Genomic DNA, 25,427 nt, shown 5'->3' on the forward strand with positions numbered 1-25,427 from the left:
AAATAAAAAGAGTCGGACAGGCCCTAATAAGCCTGCCATGCCACTAACTTTAGAACATGCACTTTGCGTCACATACTGTAAATAGGGCCCATAGAGTTAAAGATGGGTGTTGATAGGGTGCAGTTTATACCTTCTCTCCCTTAAACCCAGGCGTTCCTCTTGGTCCCTGTGAAAACAGCAGAACCCAAATCAAAGACTTGACGTGTCAGCGAATTGAATAGTGTCTACTGTAAACTCATGCATACATTACAACAGAGCTGAAACAATTCATCGATTATTAATCGATTACTAAATTAATCGACAACTATTTTGATAATCGATTCATTGGTTTGAAGCTTTTTTCATGATTGAAACAATATTTTCCAATTGTTTAAGCTTCTTAAATGTGAACATTTTCTTCATTTCTTTGCTCTGGATATCATTAAATCATTAAAATCATTAAAAGTGGACAAAACAAGACATTTGATAACCTCTATTTTATGGACCAAATGATTAATCGATTAATCGAGAAAATAATCGACAGATTAATCGATTATGAAAATAATCGTTAGTTGCAGCTCTACATTACAAGTATATAATGCAGTGTTTAAAAAAGAAGCTCTCACAGGGTCTCCTGGAAATCCATCTCCTCCTGGAGATCCTGAATCTCCCTGTTAACAAAAAGAAAAAACTGTATGAACCATTAGAATATTTTTACCCTGAAAATCATTCTCAGAACATCCGTCTCCACTTTGTTTCTCATTTTTGGGTTTTGCTAGCCTAAGAACCGTAACAATTATTTGATCCACAGAAGATGAAGTTGATGAAACAAGAAAAGTCACGCATGGAGTTATTAGCTTTATGATTATGTTAATATGCTTGGATGGATCATCGAAGATGAGCTCACATCCACATCAAATCCACTGAATGTGCTGTTGAACTAATTAAAAAGAAATTCATCAGCTTTGTTAAACTGTATAGTAAATAAGTCAGCTGTCTCACATTTACACCAGTTCCACTAACATTACTTCTTGGACTGGCAGGATTTCAACTGTTTTCAGCTGCTGTTTATTTGTTACAGTTCCTTTATTTTTATGTTAACTAAGTCACATCTTATTATGCTGATAAATTAACTCTGAACATTTCCACGTGCTCTAAGAAACAGGACAAAAAAAAGTCAAACCTACCTTGTCTCCTTTTGCACCACCTGGTTCACCGGGAGGACCCTGACAGGAGGGAAGAACAATTACATAAATCATCTGACACACCTTTCTGAAAGTGCTTTTAGGCTTTTTGTGAAGGGCAATGAAAGTTGCTCCAAAAGAAGGAGCCGTGCCAAGTCCTGCCCTGCACTTCTGACAGCATTGTCTAATAAAACAACTTTTTTTTTGTTGCAACCGTGTGTGTGTGTGTGTGTGGGGGGGGGGGGGGGGGGGGGGGGTGGAGGACATTAAAAGCAATCAGTGAAATGACACAATCCAAACGGCTTCTTCATTGTTTCCTCTTTAATTAAAAATCACACTTACTGGTAGGCCTGGTATTCCAAGTCCTGGAAGACCTGGGCGTCCAGGCTTCCCTGGCTCCCCGGCCAACCCCTCGGGACCCACCATACCTGGCGTACCCTGTAACGAGTTTAACAAAGCTCTGTAAAACTGAGCCTCACGCACCGTATGTGACATTTGTTGGTAGAAACACTTGCATGCAGACCTTCTGTCCCTTGGGACCGACAACACAGATGGTCCCTGTTCGACCCTGGGAAAATGTGACAGAGACAGAATGAAATGATGGCGTCAATATGAGTGAGTGACACCATCGCCATTAGCTTCATCTTTGCCAAAGATCATTGTTGATTTCCCTCATTTCTTTTTTTTTTTGGAGAGAGGGAACTGCGTGAGTCTCGGAGACGCATTATCCTCAGCAGTGCATATGCGGTATTTCCCGCCTGCCTGATTCAAGTCACATCAACAAGCACATTCATATTCACGATGTCAGATGGATGGGAGGCTTAAGAAAATCTATCCACCACCAAATCCATCTGTCCACGACAACCACTTAGCCTGGTGAATAGTTAAACGTGAGTGTGTGTGTGTGTGTGAGAGAGAAGCCCAAAACCAGGGGAATATCTCAGAGCACACACGCGTTGTAATTTGTTCCTCATACTTTTCATGCGCCTACAGGATCACTGTGCTGAACAGGGAAGATTAAAAGGTTTAAGTCTTCCTGAATAGGCGTCTGCCTGCATGAGAGACGCAGAGCACAGTCAATGAGGCAGCATTGATTGTGCAAGCTTTGTTGCTCTAGCCTAATCTAACAGGCATTAACAGGATGACTTAACGCTAAAGGGGGGGAGGGGGGTTGGGGGGGGGGGGGGGTCCAAGCTTAAACAGTAATACCCTATAAGATTGCTAAATATTCCTTCTGAGGCTGATAAAGGTCCACATGTTTGTCAAGGCTGGCTCACAGTAGCATTTGTCTCATATTGTATGGTCGTGAGACAAAAAGTAAAAAAAAAAAAAGAGCAAAGGAATACATCACACACGTACATCCTTCCCTGGAGTGCCTGTGAGACCCTGTGGACCGAGCTCTCCCTTCTGACCCTTGACTCCCTGTGTAGGTCCAGAGAGAAAGAGAAAGGGGTGAAAATAATACAGCAAAGTAATTAGAAGATCTGTGAGAAGGCTGAATCTTCACTGTTGGTCACCAACATGTCTTGAACCGTTCACCTTGTATCCTGCTGCTTCGCCCCAGTTGGCAGGCGCCGCCTGTGGAGAAGAGGAAGCGGAGACAAGAAGCGGATCAATGATTTGGCTCTAAAGAGACATCATACACACACTACTGGAGTGCGGGGAACGACACTGTGGCCACCAGTCGTTAACCCAAACGGACGACCAGCAGGACCCATTACGCAATAATGTGCAGATGCAAAAAACACTGTCTGTGAATGAAATGCACAAACGGTGACTTGCTGTTATAAGAATACAAGCACACACTCACTCCCAAAGTATAACTGTTATGAGAGCGGATGCTTAAAATTAGGCTTTGAATGGAGTTCAAACTAAATAGCTCAAGGGTAAGCCGTGTTGGTGTGCTGTGCAGAGGATTGGCACTTACCGGCTCGCCTCTCTCTCCCTTCTCGCCCTTGGGTCCTTGTGTGCACTGAGGTTATAGAGACACTTGGTTGGCAATGTACTATCATAGAGTCCCGTATTCTTTTGGCTTACTGCATGCCAAATAAGGAGACAATGCTTTTTTTGTGTAAAAAATTGAGGCACAGCACGAGAATGAGACGCAATGGAAAAGTTACTTACTGGACCTGACTGGCTGCCAGCACAGTCATCACCCTGAGACGGAGAGAAGGCAGAAGAAAAGAATGATTACTTGTCAGTGAGGGGACACAATAAAGGGGTTTTGAAGAATGCATATCAGCAAGATGGCGGATTGGATCACAGCCAGAATCACTCTGTATTAGACTATAGCGGCATCATATTGTGTTGTAAAGGTATTAGTATTCAGTGCTGGGCTTGTCTGGGCACATGTAACGACATCTCACATTCCACTCATATTACTTTTAGCACACACACACACAAGCCTCAGTACAGTAAATACTCATGTCCTTCATACTCACCCTGTCACCTTTTTCCCCTTTCAACCCAGCAAGATTTACAACCTGCAACACACACACACACACACACACAACCACAATGTTACACAAGCCACAGTGTCACATCATGTTCTCGTGGGGAAAAGCCAAGTAAAGATCCAGCGATCCTTACATTTTCCTGCAACCAGCACACTACAGGCAGACACAGACAGAAACAATCGTTACGAGGCTGTTTAATATTCACTGGAAGGAGTTGTGTGTCTGAGTAAAAGTGGATTTTTAAGAAGTAGAAAAATAAATAAATATCCGTAGTTACCAGGTGGTGGCACTGTTACACAAAGCTAAACTGTGGCTGCTACAGTATGCGGTTTAAAAAAAAGGATGAAAGGTGGGCAAGTGGGCACACACGCAAGCAAACACACACACACACACACTTCCCATGGGAGATGGAGATCAATAGGAATGTCTGATTCCCACAGCACAGGAGTGAGCAGACCAGCTGCACTTCACATGAGGGCACGGGCGGGCGCGCGCACGCACGCACACACACTGAATATGAACAACCATTCTAAATAACTGCATAATGTTCTTAGTGGAAGCGAGTAATTAAAGCCGAATCCACACACCCGGTGTCTCTCGCAGCATTGCTTCCACACACACCAGGAAGTATGCGTATGTTGAAGTTGTAAGTACGAACTCGCTGAGACAACAGACAGACAATGAGTGGTCTCCCCCCCCCCTCTCTCTTTTACTCCCTCCTCACTCCCTCTTACAAGCTACAAATCTGTCAGTGGTGGGCTGAACCAGCTGCAATGATGAGTCACTGTTTCCGAGCTCATCTCTGAACATCGGCTCAGTCAAGTCCTCATATAATTTCACATAAAACCTCAGTGGCCTTGTCTTTGCCTTGCCTCTCTTGCGCGTCGCTGTAAAGCACACTTCCCCCCCCCCCCCCTCCCCCTCACTAAAACGTCTTTGCCCACTCTGCCGCAATTATAACTCTTAATGAGGATTAGTTTGTTTATCATCAACAAAAATAACGGATGGCTCGACAGTGGATATTGCTGTCACTGCGGAATCATGCAAATAAATGAAGGTTTCTTATATGAGAGGCGTCTTAAGAGAAGAGGTTCAATTCAGGGATTTATCCGTTCAATTAACGCCGCTGGCTTTAGCATTAGTGCCTTCAGTTCCTTTGGCCACGTGGGGGCAATGCAGCAAGACGTACATTGTTCACTTGCTAAATGCTGAAACACCCTGACGCAGCAGGCGCAGGAGATCAGACCTGCAGTGTCAGTTCCTTTTTTTTTCTCCATCTTATGAATCAGTTTATGTAAAAATATGATGTTTACTGTATTAAAAAGTGCTACAAGCATCAGGCTTTGCAGTTTTTGTCTTCTTCTTCTTCATTTCTTATTGTTATTGAGCAGCTTTAATAATATCAGTTTGTGGCACTTGTTGAAGTGGCCAATATCAAACAGACTTTCTCCAATCCAACATTCAAATACGGAGGCTCTCCTTGTACATGATGCATGCCAAAGCCTATGCCCTTTTATCAGCTTAAGCATCTCAGAAGACGACGAGAGAGGAGGATCAAGGCTAAAATTCGGGCGCCAACATCCTGTCAGTGAGACGTGCTTTTTGGTATTAAACATCCCACCGGGCTCATTTTTAGCATTGTCTCTCTGTCTGCCAGATTTCGACACAACAAGTGCAAGGCCTGGCACATACTAATGAAAATATAATGACGGCCAAAACATAAATCAACAGTCTCCGGGGTGGTGCTTCTCCAAATCAGTGAGGAATTAGTACCACATTCTCAAATGCAAGGTGACTTGTAATTATGATGGAGAAAAAAAAAAAAATAGCAAGTAGATTGGGATTTTAGTTTTGGGACAGCGTTTTCATGCTGATTGGTGGAGCAGAGCCTTTTTAGCTTACATAACCATGAAGCCACTGATGTAGCAGGAACAACCCATATAGGAATAGCTGAGGCAGCATGACAAGAGCACTGTGATGAAAATTGATTTCTAGCTCAAGTTTAGGATTGTGCAGCAGCAACCAAATCTTATTCAGATCATTTATTACCATAATAGTATTAATGCATAATGTCTTGTCTGGCATAACTGTCAGTGTTGCAGCGCATACAATCTAGATATCAGGCTGCGTTATGGATTCCTGTGGGTACCGTGCTGCCTTTTATTGTAAAAAAAAAAAGAAATGTAGTTTGACCAAATGAAATTCAAAACACAGAAGAAAAGTCACTTTTAGTTTTTTTTTGTGCCCCCAGTGGGAGGAAAATGCTCCATGCACAAGCCTGAGTAATAACCTACATTGAGGAAGTCAGGGGAGGTGACCAGCTGCATTTGTAAGCACACACAGAAGCAACATAATGAAGTGTCTAGAGTTTTGTATTCTATTTGTGAACAGAACATGCGTATTATAGGTGAATGACAAAATTAATAGGCAACGGAAACTCCCGATTGAGACTCGGGGGATAATGAGGTGTAAATCAGTCAGTAAGCTGGGCACATGTGAGGATCTATAAAGACGGACATACACACATTCATTATGCCTGCACATTGCATTCCCTGTCTAAATCTCTCTAAGTATCTTTATCCATGTTTATGCTTGTTAGTCTTAAAACTGTATAGAATCTAGAGGGTTAAACCAGGGCCGTCTCTGGCAGTGAACTAGAAAAAAACAACAATGTTTTGTGAACCCAGGACTCTCTTGATTTGAGGTGACTTTTCTGGTCTAAGCCACTGTGCCATCCCATCTCACACATCACAACAGACATTCAGCTGCATGGAGAATCCATTGCACGGAAATGTGAGACTTACTTTCTCTGCCAGATCCTTGGATGAAAAAATCTCCTGTGGTAGTGTGAAATGAAAACAGAAAACAAAAAGGAATTAACATCATTTTCTTTTTGCATCTCTAATTGTATCTGAACATGAGTTTTGGTTTTTTTCCACTTTTGGTCTATTTTTAGACACTACTACTCACAGTTTCACGGCTCTGCTAATATTCACACACACTGAAACCAATAGCTTTGAAGGCCATCCACAGAAATATTTTTCTTTTTTTTTACATTTTGACAGCACTATAACCTGCTGCATGTAATTAGTCTATAAGTTGTGAAAACCCTTGACCAAAAACCTCATAACACCAATCCCTGGCAGCTCCGTGTTTCTTTTTTTATTATTCCAGGTGGGCGGAAATAGCTGAAAGATCAGCAAAGAAATATAAAATAAATGCACATAATGAGCCCTGAGGCAAATGAAGACATTGACCCAACTGCACAGCGTTACAGACAAGACAAAAAAAAAGATGGAAAAGGGACTAAGAAAATGAAAGGAAACTATTTGTTCAAGTCAGCTACAGAAACACATTGAGGCCAGGGGAAATGAGACACAAAGAAGCCTTTGGGCCTCGCGACAACAAGATGACCTTTCAGCTGGGAGCTGGGTTGAATGCAAGAGGGGAAAAAATAGATCTACACTGTAAGAAGATAAGAAACAGTGCGGGTGAGATTTGTCATACTCGAGGAGGGCAGTGACTACTGTGACCCAAACACAGGCACAGAGCGGCTGCACTAAAGCCTGATTCTACTCGATGTTGCAAAGGCATTACCTTTGTATAACAGTGTAGCCCAGATGAGCCAAATAAGCCCCTGCCCCGCTGGTATGGTGGTCACTGTTGTTATGATCGAACCTTGTTCTAGCTACCGCAAAACCTTACTTTAAAGTGAAGTAGAAATTTCAAACTTTCTACAAATATGTGGACAAAACAGGGCATCTATTATAATTCTATTTTGATGGAATATCATGCACAACATTGCTTTAGTGAACCGGTGAACAGAGTTATATGAGATACGGTTATGGTGCTTTTCCACTACCCAGTTCCGCCAAGGCGCGACTCGCCACGGCGCAACTCAGCACGTTTTCTTTGCTTTTCTATTAGCTGGTACTTTATTTAGTATTTATTAACGTTGTCTTCGATATAGGCTGCCTCCGACTCCTTTTGCGCGCTCTTCATCAGAAAGTTCTTTGTCTTCGTGTTTGGTCACGTAGTGGCGATTTCAGATTGTAATCCTTAAACACAGCGATTTGTGTACCACAAAGTAAGCACACAGCTTTTACCTATGACGCCTGTAAAGAAATATTAAGCAGTCCAAGTCTTGTTGAAAACGTGCCATTCGGAATTAACTTTGCTTTTTTAAACGTGATTCGTCATTTTTAGGGGGCCAGGTACCGGACTGGCTAACGTCACCTGTCGCTGTGCAGACTCAGATACGCGCGTCCATACGTCAGGCTTTTCAAAATAAAAGCAACACAGTTTTATTGCGTGCGCATCATAAATACTTGTTCATCTGTGTTTATGACTGACATACCGCGGGCCGGACAGGGATGCCTGTAAAATGCCCATGTCTGGTTTAATTAGTCGCGATGCCACTTTCACACCAGTCCGTTAAGTATACAGACAGCAGGTGATCATCTTCATTTGGCACAGCAACATGGAATGGGGGGGGGGGGGGGGCAGCTAGTCTGGCACGGTCTGAAGTATAACAAAAATCCAACTACTTCCACAGTTAACTGATCAACATTCTGTCTCATTTGTTTCATTGAAAGGTGCCCAGCAGAGACTCCACAAGGTTACTGCATCTGGCCAACGAAAAGTCAAACGCATAAAACCAAAACCTGTTGTTTTTATGATTTGTTTTGTTTTGGGGTTTGTTTGTTTTTTGAACAACACAAAATTCAGCTTTAAAAGTGGACGATGTTATCTTCAGACAGGTTAACGGTTTGTGTAGCTGTTTCAATTTTTCAAAGCACATTTTAAAGCAATTTAAAAAAAAGTTTTTTTAAAGAGAATACTTAAGCAGCTTGTCAGATTCCCAACGGAACTTCAGTTAATAGATTTTGCCCTGACAGCAAATGCCCATCTTGCCTCTGTCTCGAGCTTTGCACTGGGGACCGAGAGCAACAGCTGGTCGGCAGCTTTATCAGAGCCAGCAAGAGTGTGAGGGGTGAGAAGGTCGATATAGAACAAGGCTGCTCAGAGACTTAAAAAACAAATGGTAACATTTTTTTTTAAATCAGTTTTGAAAACCATGGGTAGGCCGCGCAATGGGGCAAGAAATCTGCTCATGTTGTCTAACTCTTAAAAGAATTCAAGCAGCTGGATTGTGAACCAACATTTATTTGGTTTTCTGGAGCCGTCCGGCAAAAATGGTGTTACAGTAATCTGCATATTTAGAGACAAGAGTACAAATGAGCATGTTGGCATCAAAGAGTCAATACAGGGAGCAGAAATGGCCGAATGTTGTGAATAATTCAGATTTGAGTCATATTTCTGGCCCCACGTGTGAACTGAAAGCCCTCAGGCCCTCGCTTAGTTTGTAATTTTCATAAACACATGTACCTTTTGTAAACTGGACACTCTAAATTGACCGTGAGCGTGTGAACGAACGGTTGTCTGTCTCTGTGTGTCCCTGTCACCTGTCCAGGGTTTACCCCGCCTTTTGCCCTATGCCAGCGCCCCCCCCTGCGACCCTTATGTGGAGGATAAAGCAGTAGAAGATGGATGGATATATAACTATTGTGTGCAAGTGAGGATAAGGACAAAATTGTGTATCATCTGCATACAAAAGAAAATCTAAGGAACAGGGTTGCAGGCAACCTGACCCCGTGGTTGCAGACACATGTTGATGGAAAACAGTACAGGGCCAAGAATAGAACAAAGCGGGGGCGGTTGATCAATAGTTGACCCAAATTTACCCCCGGCGCACGCTGCAAAAGCTGCAGCATACGTTACTCTCCACATACGCAGTATATACCACGTGTGCTCAGTTTATGGCGCTGTCACTCACGAAGACTTGCGTTATGGCTCAATAACATCTGGTCCGCACACTGGTATTTTAGTTTACACAGAGACAAAAAAAATAGAAAGCCCCTGCATTCATGTTCATGCATGTGCCTGTAGGGGTGTGCGCGCGTGTGTGTGTATGCAAGACGGCATCAGAGAAATGGAGAGAAAAGTGAAATGAGGGCACGTTATAGCGCATTCATCGCAGGTACATATCTGCAGTATAGTTAAGTCTGTAAGAACAAAGAAGCTGGTGACGTGACGAGACCTGAAACACGATACCATATGGGACTGCACATCTTGATACCCATATTAAACAGTCAGCCTGCGAGTAACCGATAGCAGAGGAGGAGGAGAAGGGAGAGTGTTGGGCGAGCGAGAGGCAGAGGCAGAGTGAGGCATTCCTGAGTTATTGTAACTGTCTGGCTGGAAACGTCTATGGGATTGATTACTGTTTCCTGAAGTCTGCTGGAGCTCCAAGTTAACACTAGCACTCCACGAGAGGAACAACTCCACTCAATAGATAATTAGCTGTAGGTCCCATTAATATGAATGAAGAAAACAAGCAGATGTGGAAACAAAAATAATGTTATACTGGAAGAATTTAGAACCAGAAGAGACTGAAGGAAGATGAACATGGAGGCTGGAGAGTATAATCGTAAAGAATCTGCTCCCTTGTGTGGCACGCGGCTCTATATGTAAAAGCACTGGAAACTTCCCACTGACAATCGCGAGCAGAAAACTTATCTTAGCTGACGTAATATAACAGTCCAAAACTCAGACGTGCAAAACCTGCAGCCGAGTATAGAAAAACATCTTGCTCACAGAGAGAGAGAGAGCACAACAACTAACGCTTAAGTTTGCCAGCAGGAGCATCTCCAGCTGTCTCACCAACGCTGTTTAAGGGTGTGTGTCTGTTTCTGTTTGTGTTATGTCTGATGGAAACCGTGGCGTTCACAATGGCGGAGATTCTTCTTTGTGAAAAGTCCCCCCCCCCCCCCCCGTTTGTAAATATATTTTGTATTTTACATGTATATTTCATATAATACTTTCCCCTTTTTTTTTTGTATCTGTGAGAATACAGAATCGTCTTCCACTGTGCGTCCCATGTGGCTCACCTGGTTAAATGTGTTTTCCAACAGGTCGTTCTCAGCGGCGCGGCGACTCTTGGACACATCGGGAGGGCACTGTAAATATGCAGCAGACAAGATCATTAAGGACGTCGTAAAAGACCACCACGGTGATTTAAAAACCCAGATCCTATCATTGCACTTTTTTGTTTTTGCCGTATTGCTGGTTGATCTAACGCAGAACCACAGTGCCTGCAGTACGGGCGTGAAATACAATATGTATTGTCTTGCATGAGGACATGAATGAAACCATTTAAACGCTCTATTTTTCAGTGCCACACTAACAGCGCCTGTGCCTGTGGAGAAACTGTAGAAATTTAAAAATGCCTTTACACATCAATGTATGCAGTATTTTCGGTTCCCACTGCAGGTGGGAGGAAAGGTGCAAACAGCCGGAAGGTTGTTCAAGTGCTGCACAAGGAAAGCCGTTAGTATTTCGGTCGAAATCTGACTTCGATTCTGTCAACAGGAGTAAGTAAATACAACAGAGAAAGTGTTTAATCTCTCAAATCCAATCCCCCAGTACCACAAAACGTTCCTCTATACTGTGGATTTCAGACCACATAGTCGAAGCTATTGACAACTCACGGTTTCCATTGAGTTTTAAGACGCTCCAGCCTTCATCTGTGTATGAGCATATACCTAGCGTATACCTTCATGCATTCATGCCCTCCCACTCCTGATTTCAAATTTAAATGCAGCTTGAAGGGAGCCCTGCAGCACATTATATCCCTTGAGTAAAGAAGAGAAAGATTTCACAGCGAGCAGTCCTTCCTCCGGAGAACTGCGCAGACTTCAGAGGGAGTGTCTCCTCCTATTTGTATCCCACACATAAAATCATTAGGTAATAAGGGAGACTCGTATGCGTGCTCAGATGCAAAAGACATAAGCACAGACACCCGGGGGAATTTGGACAAATAGTTGGCTGAGCACAAAAATACTTTCAGCTTAAAAATAAACCCCACACCCGGCTGTTTGGATTTCATTCCACACCTGAACCACCACGCTCTGTTTTTGCCTGACGAAAAAGAAACAAGAAGAAGTAATGTTGCAATTATGTGCAGTGAATCTGTTTTCTATTGGAAAAGCAAGTGATTCCTTTTTTTTTCAATTAGGTGCTTATACACATTTGAAGTGCAAAACAATATTGACAAACCACAGTTGGATGTGGCATAATTGCAATGGATGCGCGTTCACAGGAATAAATCTTTAGGGCAACTGCAGGGAGCTGAGGCTGAGGTCAATGCAGCTGAAGACACACCGCTGGCTCCCAGGATAGCAGGACAAACAATGCTGAGCGGGAAAGGAAAGGAAGAAGTTAGGGAAAGCTGTCAGACTCTCACCCGAGCCCCAGGTATATCACAGCAGGCCTCTTGAATGGCGAGGGACGGGTCACAGTACAGCGTCACCTGCTGAACGTCCATCTGAAAAATAAGAGACAAGAGAGCGAGAGGGGAGAGGGGAGGAGATTGTGTGAGGCCTCCATATGTTCCCCCGGCTTGTTTAATAAACAATGTAAACAAAGATTAAATGAGGCAGTGAAAGCCTATTAATTACTCATTTATACAAAGTTTTAGGGAAAATGCTTCATCAGGAAGTTTGTACACGGGCGTGCATGTATAAACAATTCCACTCTGCGGTGACAAAAGTCCCTGCCCCCGCTTCTCTAAATAGACGTGTTCATTTTATCGACAAAAACTAAGTGCCTGGATTACACTCGGCCTATTCAGCGTTAACAGTCGGAGCTCTCTTCGTGTCTATTCTGCCAGGTAGTCCGCTCGCCTCGACTTAATGAGATTGAAAACAGCAACTTAAAGACATCGCCTATTGTCTATTCACACAGATATACGCACGTAAATTCACACGTGAAAATAATGAATTGTTCCGTACTGGAAACATTGATCTATAGAGGGGTCTAGAATACGTCTACACTGTTAGATATCTATATAGCAAGGGTGTGCCCAATAACATTACGCAGCAAAGCACTGCAATGCCATTCATGTTCATTCAAATCACTTCTGTTGCGGGGAGGTTAAAGGTCAGCACATTTTTCAAAGCGTTAAATGTAGATTATATCTGTATGTCATTGTCCCCGGCTCTTTTAAGGGCCACACTTAGGATGGAAGACATATAAAATAGTAAAGCCACATATTTCAAAGAACTTTAGACAAAGCCTTCCAGTAACAATGAAGAACCACTTCATTTCAATTATTTTTTTTGGTGTGAAATTGCGTAACATTTCCCTTGTCAAAGATACAGATGGTATTCTCCTCTCCACGATCGCTGGTAGCTGCTTTGTGTTACTCTTCCTTTGACACGATCACACACTCATCATTTAGGGAAAAACAAATAAGCAGTAGGTCAACAATGACTTTTTTACAAATCATTTTTTTTTGTAGACGTTGAGGGAAGCAGTTATTTCCTCTCACTTAGAGTCAATCTTTTCTCTCTGGTCTAAGCCATTAAACTCTTGTTTGCCTCAAGCCCAGAATAAGAACGCTTTAGCCTCAAGCTGTCCGTGCATTTCAAGGTAGAAAAGAATCACAGGCGCTGAGTAGCTTTTAGCTTTTCACGTCTTACAACTCACTTTTAACTGAAGTGTCGGTTTTCAAATATGCAGCTTTTCACTTTATAATCATCTAGTTCATTAATTATATCTTTTATTCTGCTTCCATTTCAATTGGGCACTTTGTCAGTGTTGTCATACCTGCACAGGCCCAGCATCCGAGGCCCGAATGCCCAGCATAGTGTGTCCATCGGTAAGCAGATCTCCACGAGGCTCCAGGGGTTTGGTCTCAACAGTGCTGCAATCCACATGGAGAGAGGCGGCCCCTCGTTGCAGGCTGAGAGACACTTTATGCCAGCGCATGTCCATCAGGGCCTCCACCCCCTCTCCAGTGAAAACACAGCTCACCAGGTCGGCATCAGGGTGAACCCCTTTGGCTCTCAGGGACAGGCTTCCATCCGAGCCACTGAAGTCAACAGAGAGCTATATTTCGGGAAGAAAATTGATGTATGACTACGCGAAAGATTCTGGACATTTAGCGCGGGCTTGTTAATAAGAACATGCACTCAAGTTGTCCAACAGGCCTCAGTAAAGAGTAATAAGTACTCTTTACAAAGCCGTAGAACACAGCAGCAAAGATAAGGGAAAGACATATTAATTACACACATACACGGCACAGCCGATCAATCACTCCTAATGAGGCAGCTTGAGCTTCATCCATCATTCACATTGAGTATTTAAATCTGGTCGCAGACTTTAAGTGATTACGGGGACTTTGTGGGATTCCAGTGCTTCATCATTGAACACACATGAATAATAATGAAGGTGAATGAAAGAGGGGAGCGGAAGATGATTGAGGGAGGAGCGGCAGAGGAACCCAGGCAGCGCGCCACGCAAGAGCGGCACTGGGTGAAGAGTAAGTAAGGACAAAAGACGTGTGGAAGGAAAAGGGAGGGGGGGGGGGAGAGAGAGGATTGAAAAGGTGTCACGAGAGACAAGAAATCGAAGACAAAAGCGGATGACTATGCGAAAGAGAGATGAGGGACAGCGGCGGGAATGAATAGACAAAAAGTATGATAAATAAAAGGTGAGAGACCAGGAAAGAAGAGTAAATGGGATGAGGGAACAAGATAGAGGATGGCTTGTGGGAAAAAAAAAAATAGGATGCAGAAATAAATAAAGCAGACAGCGAGGAGTGAGGTGCACCTGTGGGTATCCCTGCTGATCAGATATCTGGAGGAGGTAGATGGTGTCCCTCAGGGCAGCCTTCTTCAAAGCTAGGGTGAAGCTCAAGGTAAACTCCTCAGGAAGTCCGAGTGGAAACACCTCACTGAAACACACAAGGGTCACAGGCGTCAGGCGCAGCAAGAGTCGACAGACTGAGTTTACTCACACTGACAGACTCAAAGAGAATAATTACCTGACTCCTGCTCTTTGATTACATTTTTTTTTTCTCCCCGTTTAGCTTATTATTTTTAGAAATAATACCCAGAGCAGCAGTGTATAAGATCACTCTGACCACACTCATCAACATCATTTACAGCAACAGTACCTGCGCAGCACTAAATGGCACACAAACAAAGCGAAGAACCAGCTGGTACAAGTACACTGCAGCAGTTGGCAGCCAAAGCTTGGAGGTGGAGATCAAAAGGAATCTGAGCGGAATGTGTTATCTGCTTACTAACGCACTTACGGAGAATCCAGGATTCATTTTGTTCAAAAATTTCCGTCCAAAAACAGCTGTTACATTCTTTGGCTACCTACTGCTGGACGGTTCCCTGTGAAGGTGCAATGTGAATTATCTCTTACACCTTAAGAGTACAATGACTCATATTACATGTGCCCATTGACTTTGAGTTTTTATGTTAACGTGATTAAGAACAATTAACTTTTGTCCTTCAAGATGTTCTTAACCATTCACGACCAAACTCTAATCAGCTCGTCCGTGAGTCCAGACAACCTGAAAACACACACACTAACTTCGGGCAGTGGCGACTGTTGCCAGGTACAGAAGCATAAAAAGAATGTATATAGTCACATGCTTCGTGTCCTGATGATACACATCATAATGTATATGTGAAACGATCCACCGGTATATTATTCTATTTGGAAATGCATTCATAAAGCGAGTCAGAATTCGATTGAATTAAGCACAGTGAGATTTTGTAATCACATTTTCTTGTCTGTTTTTATGCCAACATCAGTTTCCACCCTCCTGTGTGAGAAGAGAGAGTTACATTCTCTCTCTCTGTATCTTTCATCCCGCCCCATCTCTATTTTTCCACCCCATTTTGTGACAACAGCTACCAGTGCAATGCAGCACCCGCTGTGTGCAACCCACTGGCATCCATTTTCATAGCAGATATGGTCGAGCAAGCCGCATCCCTCAATTTCGGTCAAGGATATCTAAGCACAAAAATAAATACACTCACAAACAATATATATATACTGCTTGTGTGAGGTATTGAGAGATGAAAGGTTCACAAACAAGCCCAGTGAAAATGCATTCACGCTCATTGAGCCGGTGGACACTTTTAAATAATCTCTGTTGCTCTAATTCTTTGCTTCTTTGTGCAAACACACCCCCCCACACACATATATATCCTGTATGTTGATGCTGGCAGCTGGTTTCCCACTCTTAGAAGTGGGGTGACAGTGATTTATGACGGAGGGAAGATCCGCGGGAAAACAGCCAACTACAGGATGTCAAAACAAAGAGAGGATGAGAGGAGGAAAAGGTGAGAAAGAGAAAGCGACGAACCAGTGGACCTGGAGAGAGAGAAGGAGAGATAAATAAAAATAAGATAGTGGGGTAAAGATAAATAAAGCAAAGGAACACAAAGATCTAGGTACTGGGAGAGAATGCCTGAAAGTTTTTGACATGAACTAATCTATTTTAAAGAATGTGGGTAAACAGTATAAACATAGAATAAGAAAGTGCATGCTTGAAAGAGGAAAAAAGACAAAAGAAGACACGTTTCTAAATAGAATTGTTTTACTGATGATTAGTGACCAAGCTTCAGGACACAGAAACCCTAAATCTGTCAATATTCACCTGACAGATTTAAATCTAGCCTCTCCTGACTCTGAGAGGACAGCTTCTTTTTTTTTTTTTAAGAAAGAAGGAAGTTGGTAAGTACGAGTCAAAAAGGTCCCCGGAAAGTTTGGGAGAGGAGGAGAGTAAAGTTGAAAAAGCAGATCTCTGGGAACATCACCCGGAGAGGTGCATTAACACTCTTACACTGAGTTCTCACTGTGTGGCCTTCAGTGGAGACTCTTTCTACCCCATATATGATACACTGTCAGAAAGGAATTTAAAACAGCTGGCAGAAAGTTGTTTCAAGCCAAAATGCTTTACACATTCCTACTTCTGTATTCCAATGGCGATCTCTGGTTTCTTGTAAACAATAAATAATATATGTACACAATCTTTGCTTTGGTATAAGGATTTATAGTTCATCCCAAATGTGACGTTTGTTTTAAAAACATTTGTTTTACAACACTGCTTCAGCTTCCTCCCACAGTCCAAAAACATGCAAATATGTTAACTGGACACTCTAAAAAGATAGAAGGTGTGAATCTGAGAGTGAATGATTGTTGTTGTCGTCTCTATTTTACCTATTTAGGCAATCTTAAGGGTTGTATTTAGAGTTTGAATTATTATCAGTGTGTTTTTGGGCGAAACTTACGTGACGCCAATCATAGGTTCACTTCCCTTTCCCTTCCAAAGCCAGATGTGCCTGTGCCTGGCATATTGTTATCTAAACAGCGAATACAGGAAAAACTGCAGAAGTGAACGATTCTGTGCTGAGGTGATGGATCTGCTAGCGCACAAGCTCGTCCTTGTGCGTCGGGCAGTTAGGGCAACAATAAATAAGCATGAAAATACATCGACACTGACTAACAAAAACCTGGTCTAAAGTCATTGTTCTGCTGCCTCAAGATGGCAATGTGCCAACATGGTGCCTGACCACACCTCATCTTTGGACCAAGACACCAAGTGGCTACAAAGACAAAATTACTGTGCTCTCATCCGCACAAATGCAGCTGAGCTGCTAAAGATGGTCAATTATCTCCCACGTCTGACTCAGAAAACAAGCTAAATAAACACACTGGCATTATCTAGTTCAATAAAGGTTGATATTATCTCTACCAAATGATAGACCAAAGCAGCTTGTGCGCCTAATGCCCTGTTGATACAGGGCCTGCAGCTCCACAAATTCAGCATTAGTCAGACTAACAATCATCCCTCACCTGCAGACATCTTTGTAAAAAGAATACAGCCCTCTCTTCACTGACGCATCTTCCCCCATCGACCTTCTGTATTGCTTAAAAAGAACATTACTGTGCCTTACTTTTATTCCCTTTTCCCACATTTATTAATCCTTGATGGTCAATTAAATGCACCATAGCCCTCACCTTTGTGTTTCGTTATGCTTAGATGCTTAGGATTTTGTTGACCTCAAAATAAAAATAATTATTATTAATTATATAATTATATAAGTAATGCATTTCATTTATGTGATGATTAATTGGAATATTGGACATAATGCCGCGTCTGAATGGCTTCTTGTCTTGCCTAGACACAGCGGCGGTTACATAAAAACAACAAGGGCAATCAAATCACATTGCGCTGACATTGAAACGCATGTGACCAGCTCTGACTGGCAATCGTTTCACAGCAGAAGGATTCTGAAATACAACTAAAAGTGGTAAAGGACAAGTGGCTTCATCTCATTATCGGTGTTAGCTTGGATAAGCAGGGTGGATTAGCCTCTGATGTAAGGGAAAGTGGTGTTTTTCAATGACTGTATAGAACATTTAAGTCTACTGCACTGGAAATTAATTTAAAAGATGCTTCTTGAGTCACATTAAGCTTGTGGTGGATGCTGCAACTTCAAATCTAAACACACACACACACACACACACACAGACAGACACACAGACAAACACATGCAGTATTAATCAGAGAAATATATGCATATGCCAACATTTACACAAACACAAGAATGCACATCTAAAGCACACACACACACACACACACAGGAAAAAAAACAAAAAAAACAAAACAAGCCTGAGGGTTTATTTGGATGCATTCATTTATTGTCTGGATTTGAACCTTTGACTCTCTTTTTCCCTCACTACTAAATCCATTAATCGCCCATCTGTTCTCCGCCTCCGCTCATCTCATCTAAATGCCTGATACGCTACGGCGATATGTACTTTGAGCCACAAAAAGAAAAATTAAAAGCAAATAAATACAGAAAAGGAACACGGTGACTAAGTGATTGTGACTGTCCCCTCAGATCGTATCTACAACTCTGGTGAGGGAAGAAGGGAGGTGAAGGAGAGAATGCAAATGTGAAAACGAGCACACGTCTCATCGGATTGTGTTCCTCATGCAGGGTTTTCCGTATATGAGAGGCGCTGACGTTGATGATTCTCTGTGAGTTAATAAAGATAAAGTTGCCCAGGTAGCAGTCTTCACTGACAGAACTGACAACCATCACCTCTCTGTTAGAAGCAAAAACAAAAAAACATCTTTGATTTTCCTCTTCAGTTCCAAAGACACTAACTGCCGGAGAAGTGACAGTTGTTTCTTCCCTCCTTCTTTTCATCCAAACAACTACTCACTAAAGCCTGTGACAAACAACGTATGTGACACATTTAGAACAAACTGTCTCTAGAAAACGAGTGTTTGCGTAGACACATTTATCAGACCTTCATGTAAGTGGAGCTCACAGCACTGGACGGGGTGATAAAATACTCCAGGCTGACCCAATTGGCAAGTTCTGAAAAACCGTTTTTTTTATTAGTGGGGTAGGAAGGAGAAGCCTTTGAGAAAAAAAAAAAACAACACATGTAATTCACCAGAGCTGAAAAAGAAAAACGACAACAAACAAAAGGGCTGATAAACACCCAGCACATAAGCTTAATAAGCACTCATCAAACAATTCTAAACACAATCTACACACCAACAACTGTGTAATCACAGCAAGAAAATCCAGGAGAGCGTAATTGCACCATGTCATGGTGCAAAACCATGTTTAGTGAGGAAGCGTCGGACTTTGCAGCGTCTCGCAACATGTTCAGATCAAGCTCAGACTTTCATGCAACTTCAATCCCTTTGATGAAATTTAATAAACCTATGCTTACCCTTACTGCTGTCCTTTTGCCGATGTGAGCTTTAGTATCTGTGGTTATAAACCGGAAACCAAAGGACTGTTGTACAGTTTAGTTTAACAAGGCAGCGTGAGTGGAAATGAAGTGGTATTTCTGGAAATGTAATCAGTGATTGACCCGTGCTGTATGGTTTGCCAAGTGTCTGCTTTTCACACAACAGCGAGTGGACAGTGCTGAAAAACTGCGTGAGGGTTCAGAGGCTGATTAGCCGAAGGGTGTTCAGTCGCTCTCGTTTGTTTCTTTGTTTAAAAGCAGCATGATAACAGAGAGCCTGTTGATATACGCCTGCAGAAAGCTTGAATATCCAGTGGAAAAGTTACTTTATTTCCATTCCTGTAGTTCATCCTTTTTTCTTTTTTTCTTTTTTCCAACCAATAGCCATGTAAAACACGTGTATATGTTCTGGATTGCAGTGTGAGAGACGGCAGTGTAAGCTTACTCGGTGGGACGCAGGAGTGCCGTCTTGCCCAGGCGGAGGATGACTGGTCCTCGTGGGTTGCGGATCTTCTTCACATCTGGATTCTTGAGCAGGGAGAATCGCCTCACCAGATTGAAACCTGACAACAAATGACAACAATCATCAGGCCCCACATAAATAAGACTCAGGGTAAAAATCTGCTCCAGTTAGTCTATTCACCTGTGATATTGTGCCTGGTCGTCTGAGAAAACTTCCACTCATCCACTTGCAAGGACAGGCATTGTTCATCTGCAGAGACAAACAGATGACACAACTTGTCATACAATGAAAAAAGAAAGACACTAGGCAGTTGTGCAAACGGCAAAAACCCTGAGTTGTCTTGTAAATCTTTGGAAAAGTTATCCCGAATGTAACCGTTGACACCTAATGCTGGGTGAAATGGACACATTTTGTGTGAGACAGCCGGCAACTTCAAACACACATTTGAGAGTAACAGAAATATTGATCTGAAAGAAAGAGGAGGGGAGTTTGTGGGGGTGAACAGAGTAAGACAAAAAAAAAATAGAGTAAAACACAGAGCGGGAGATGAAATAAGGGCAAGGCAATGCAGTGAGGAACACAGCTTTAGTCTTGACAGGTTGTCTAGCACCAAGCTTGTCTGTCGCAGCGGCCCACGTTTGATGGATATGTTCTCACCCTGTCAAGGGAGGTTACAGAGAAAAGTGTTGCTTGTCAAAGCAGTCTTCATGAGTGAAGGGGGGGGGGGGCGGGGGGGGACATCCTGTGAATCACTGTGATCCACAGTAAATTGATCTCTTTGGGGCCAAAGAACACGGAACCCAAGCAGACATACAGCCTTCGTTTTTTTTTTTTTTTCGAAAAGTGGTTCTTATGGACACGATGGGAGGTTCCCTGTGTTGACATATAATAAAAGCGAGATAATACATATTTGTGCAATATACTTAGCACTGGGGAGCGGTGCATTATTTTTCTGAACTCAGGAAAAAAAAAAAAAAAAAAAGAACATCAGTTACGCCGCCAACTAAAAGATAAGATATTAGGGCAATAGCAGCATCTTTGTGCCAAACGTATTCCTACTCCTCAAGGCGTTATCTCATAAAAAAACTGAAACACGGTATTGTTCTATAAATAAAAATACAAAATGATGCCCTGCAGTATTCAAGCTATGCTCATCCTTTCCTAGACTTGCATGGATATGATGCATTCTTTTTCACAGCGAGGATGCAGCTTTGGCCTCGTTCTGGCAGCGGAGTAACACATTACAGTGATTTAAAAAGTTACTTGGAGACAAACAAACAAACGGAACAATATTTGGAATTAGCTTTGTTGTATTTACTTACAATGACAATGATTGTCGTCTAGAAATTATTCACCAAACATGCCAAATTACATTAGCAAATCTTTTGACCAAAACATAGTTTCGAATCATTCAAAAAATGTTATATTATGTGTATATATAATGATATTTATTCAAATATCTAACATCTATCTAACAAGTAAATCTCACTATGACTGTGACCATTAAAATAAGGAACCCCGAATACAGTTTGCATGAAAAGAATTATCATAGATTTAAATTTTCATGCATTTTAAAGATCACAGTTAATGGATTCAACGTGATAAAGTTGTTCATAATTTCGCTTTGATGAAACGGGGAGACTGCACTGCACGGAGAGCTGCCTTCAAACATGCACAGGAACTGTCTGTTTCCAACCTTGGAAACCACCATGCTGGAAGCCACATCAAAACACAGCGAAAGTGCCTAATATAATTACTTAAATAATAATTTACTACCGACTTTAATTATGTTAGGAATTTAAGGAATGTAATTTCACGGAGGCAAGCTCAACAAAGAATTAAATCACATTAGGAACCGCGTCAACTGCCATCAAGTTCATCTCTTGACACCCTGCAGCTTCTACTCGTCTTCATTTGAAAACAGAGCCGAGCACACTTCAGTCTGTGTCTGCACAGTGTGCCGTTGTCTCGCTGCCGTCTACAGTGCAAATTAAAGTGTGGAAGCAGAGTTGTCAAAACAGTGGTGCTGTAAGGAAGCTGAGAGACTTGAGATGAGACGTTAAGCGGATGTCAAGAATTGAATGTGACTTCCGGACAAGGTAATGGATTCAATGAAGGGAACGGGGAATATCAATCACCAGTTTAGAGTCATCAGAGGCCTCTGATACTCTCCCGCCCTCCCCCCCCCCTCTGATACATCCTTTTTACACCCACTGTCTTTTTCTCTCTCACACACACACACACTGCACAACTGGAGACCATGCTGAAACCTGCACACTCAGCTCAAAGTTCACTCTATGCAGACTCGCGGACACATCCTGCCTTCTTATCGCTAGATGTTTCTTTGTGAAGTCGAGATATGGTGAAGTTCTACCTCTCATCACTTCTTACTCTATCTCTCTCCCCCCCCCTCCCCCTTTTATTTTTCATTTTTCATCACAGCTCAATTACAATCTGACAGAATTGAAATGAAGGTTTTGTCAGGAACAGAGATATCCCTGCTGGAGGCAATAGGGTTGAATTTAAGATAGAAGAAGGTGGAGTGGAGGGGGGGGGGGGGGAGGGAAGAGCATCGTGTAACTTAAGGAAAAGCAACTCTCGAGGCTATATTTTTGTTATCAAACTACATTCTATCCCAAACTCAGGGAAAGACATTTGTCAAGCTCTTGCGCTCTCCACTGCATTGTCTTAGCATTCAATGGTAGACTTTTGAACAGAAACCATGAACAGAAGAGGAGAAAAGACATGAGGATAATGGGGCCAATCTACAGCTTACTAGGTAGCAAATAGAGTTAAAAGCTGTGTTTTAGGCCCAAGCTTGGGCTAAAAAAGTGCCAGCACAGAGGTCAAGGAGGTGCCCATTTGTGTGTTTGCAGATATCCGATAATACATTTTAATGCCAATACCATGCCAATAATATTGTGCATCCCCACTGTGTGAATTTTGCTCATACTCATGGGAGAGCCACGCTTTTTCAACATAGAGCAGCTGAGTGGATGGATGATATTGTCGGGACTGTTGTATACTCATGCACTTTGGCAGAGGACACGCTGCAGAGCTTGAACCCCATTTCCTCGCAAGCTGTGATCAAAGGAACACATTTGCTTGTTGACAAGCTAATTAGCTCAAAGTGTAAGTGTCACTCCAGGATCCCGCTAGTATCTGCTTGTCGCCTTGAAGAGACTGGAAGGCCTTGGCTGGGTTCACTTCCTCTTGGATGATTTACTTAACTTTGAATCTTGCCAAAGGTAGGTAATGAGACAACACTAGGGATGCAAAATCCGGAAATTTGAGCTCTTGAGAAATTGAACACAACAACTTTCAGATGCTCACAGACTTAGATTAAACCAACAAAGTCTAACAACCGGACAACTTGCCGAGTCCAAGCATACATGCAGAGGAGAATATCCATTTAATGGCCGTGCACGTCTGACTCCACCTCTTTAGACGGCAGTTTATACATCGACTGACTCATAAAGGGAGGACAATTTGGTGCATGTGCAATCCGACTCCAGTCCAACTAAGCGTATACATGCAGGAGTAATCGGACTATGAATCACATTATCCAGGTATGTTAGTCGGACTAAGACGAGCTCGATTTTAGTCAGACTAACGTGTTTACATGACATCAAACCGCATTATTGTGTCAGTCCGACTTAAATCGACTTGTAACATACAGGTACATGTAAACACGCTAAATGGCAACACAAAGATACACCAGTCAGTTGTACATTATGACAAAGGACAAAGCACTGTACAATGAGTAAGGAAAAATGAGTAATATGTGACCTTTCTTGCACTGAAATTGACATTTAACAAACTTCAAATGGGTTATGGGAGTCAACGGTATTATCTACAAGTCTCTTGTTGGTGTGAGAGTTTGCTGAAACCTGGCAGCCTGTGCGTTTTTTAATTTTGTTTTCATAGCAGCAAACATTTGGCAGAGGGCTTTCTTCTGGGATAGGAGGTCAGAGGTGTACGCATGGTGTCAGAATGTGTGGTGTGCAGCGAGAGCAGGTGTGGTTGTTGTTCGGTGTGCTTCACGGTGCGACAGTCCCAACGTAATTGGACTGGTCTGCTAATCAGCAGAAAGACAGAGCCAGAAGCAGAGTCTTTTAAGTGCCAGGGCTGTTAAACACTTGCAACATTAGGAAAGGAGAGGGGCATGCTAGCTTGATGATTCAATACAATTATTCGTTTGTAGACTATCTGAGGTTTAAATGGGAGGGATGTCAAACTGCAAGGGTGATTAAAGCAGGGATGGGATGAGACAGAGAGACACAGTGTGTGTCTCACTAGCCCACTCTGCCAAATGAGACAGACAACAGAGAACATTCCTGGTTGTTTTCCAGTGATAAAACTGCAGCGCAGAGAAGAGGAAAGACTGAAATTGCTGCACTTTGGAGAACGACAAGCTCACTAATTTTTCCCTTGCAGGAGTCTGGCCCACATTCAACTAGACTCCCATCGTGCACATTTACTTGAAATGACAAAACATGGAAAAGTCTTAACTCTTCTCAATGGAGATTCTGAATTTGATTTAACCACAGACATCCTGTGTGTTTGTGTGTAAACTGCACAAGTATTTGGTAAGGGAGACTTTGACCAGTAGATAAATATAAAGGCCATCAAAAGAATTTATTTGCACTGATGGGACTCAATACTGCATTCTTAAATGTGAAAGCAGGTCAGCTGAATCGTCCATTACATGTTTCTTTCTGTGGAAAATAAAGTCATTATGAAACAGGTTCATTCATGAAGCAGCATCCCTGAAGCAATCGCTAGTTTAATTGTTTTGCTCCGGTTCATTCCTTGCCAGTGACGCTCAAGCACAAACTTTTATAAACTCCAGACTAGCCTGGTCATGCACTGAAGAGTAGCCCATCAGCCCTTACAACATCGGCCATCAGCAAAAAATGTCTTTCCCATACTTGTCTCAAATGGTTTACTCAAGAAGTGACCACTCAAAGCGCCACAACTTCAAAAACAATACACAAAATCACAACTCTTCATGTAATGTGATAAAAGCTTTAGTGTATCAGGCGACATCCAACCCTTTCCATTTTAATTTAAAAATGAATAAATTCTGCTCTGAATATGCCTGTCATCCACACTAATCCCATATTTCGTGAGTCGTGAAAACACAAAAGTACTGCAGGGCTGTATTTTAGACAGGGAAAATGAGGCGCTTTCAAAACAATGACGCAATCACCCACACTCCCTTGCTTATTAGCTGCATCTCGAGTATCAGCTGTGAGTAAAAAAAAAAAGCATCATTAACACTTACTTTCACGACAGTTTCACCTTGATGTTGCTTTCATGGAACATTTGTGGATGTAGACCCACAAAAAATCAGCTGATTGGGTGACAGAAAAGCGTCACTCCTTTGGGACCGGTGTTTCTTCAACACCCGCAGTCTATTCTCAAACAAAGCTTGACGTCTTGTTGGGATGAACGGCCACAAACTGAGCAAACAAACAAAAAAAAAAAGAGCTGCTGGATGTACTTTGTTGTCTACTGTGTTGTTGTCGGTTGTGTCGCGTTCGATGGCGTTCAACATCAACGTCACGCTGTGTATCTCGCTGCATCTGGCACAGGCGCACACCCCGCCAATGAAGTAAAGGTACTGTTCACAGTCAGGGGTTTACCGCTCCAAACCGTACCGAACTGTACCATGATGGAAACACGGCTCCAGTGTGG

At 42.5% G+C, this 25,427-nt stretch overlaps 1 protein-coding gene across 1 annotated transcript in view; it reads right to left on the reverse strand.

Moving 5' to 3' along the window:
- The window catches only part of col16a1 (collagen, type XVI, alpha 1), a 59,064-nt gene that overhangs the window by 26,805 nt on the left and 6,832 nt on the right, over positions 1–25,427 (reverse strand). The window contains exons 3-19 of the mRNA XM_058619946.1: positions 19,908–19,976; positions 19,710–19,827; positions 14,294–14,417; positions 13,289–13,570; positions 11,925–12,005; positions 10,570–10,638; positions 6,424–6,456; positions 3,605–3,646; positions 3,288–3,320; positions 3,091–3,135; positions 2,703–2,741; positions 2,523–2,585; positions 1,687–1,731; positions 1,506–1,601; positions 1,167–1,205; positions 606–650; positions 131–166 (exon numbers count right to left, since the gene is read on the reverse strand). Of these exons, the coding sequence (XP_058475929.1) occupies positions 131–166; positions 606–650; positions 1,167–1,205; positions 1,506–1,601; positions 1,687–1,731; positions 2,523–2,585; positions 2,703–2,741; positions 3,091–3,135; positions 3,288–3,320; positions 3,605–3,646; positions 6,424–6,456; positions 10,570–10,638; positions 11,925–12,005; positions 13,289–13,570; positions 14,294–14,417; positions 19,710–19,827; positions 19,908–19,976 (1,259 nt within the window). The remainder of the gene's footprint in view (positions 1–130; positions 167–605; positions 651–1,166; positions 1,206–1,505; positions 1,602–1,686; positions 1,732–2,522; positions 2,586–2,702; positions 2,742–3,090; positions 3,136–3,287; positions 3,321–3,604; positions 3,647–6,423; positions 6,457–10,569; positions 10,639–11,924; positions 12,006–13,288; positions 13,571–14,293; positions 14,418–19,709; positions 19,828–19,907; positions 19,977–25,427) is intronic.

This window comes from Solea solea, chromosome 20, assembly GCF_958295425.1.
Source record: "Solea solea chromosome 20, fSolSol10.1, whole genome shotgun sequence".
NCBI lineage: Eukaryota > Metazoa > Chordata > Actinopteri > Pleuronectiformes > Soleidae > Solea > Solea solea.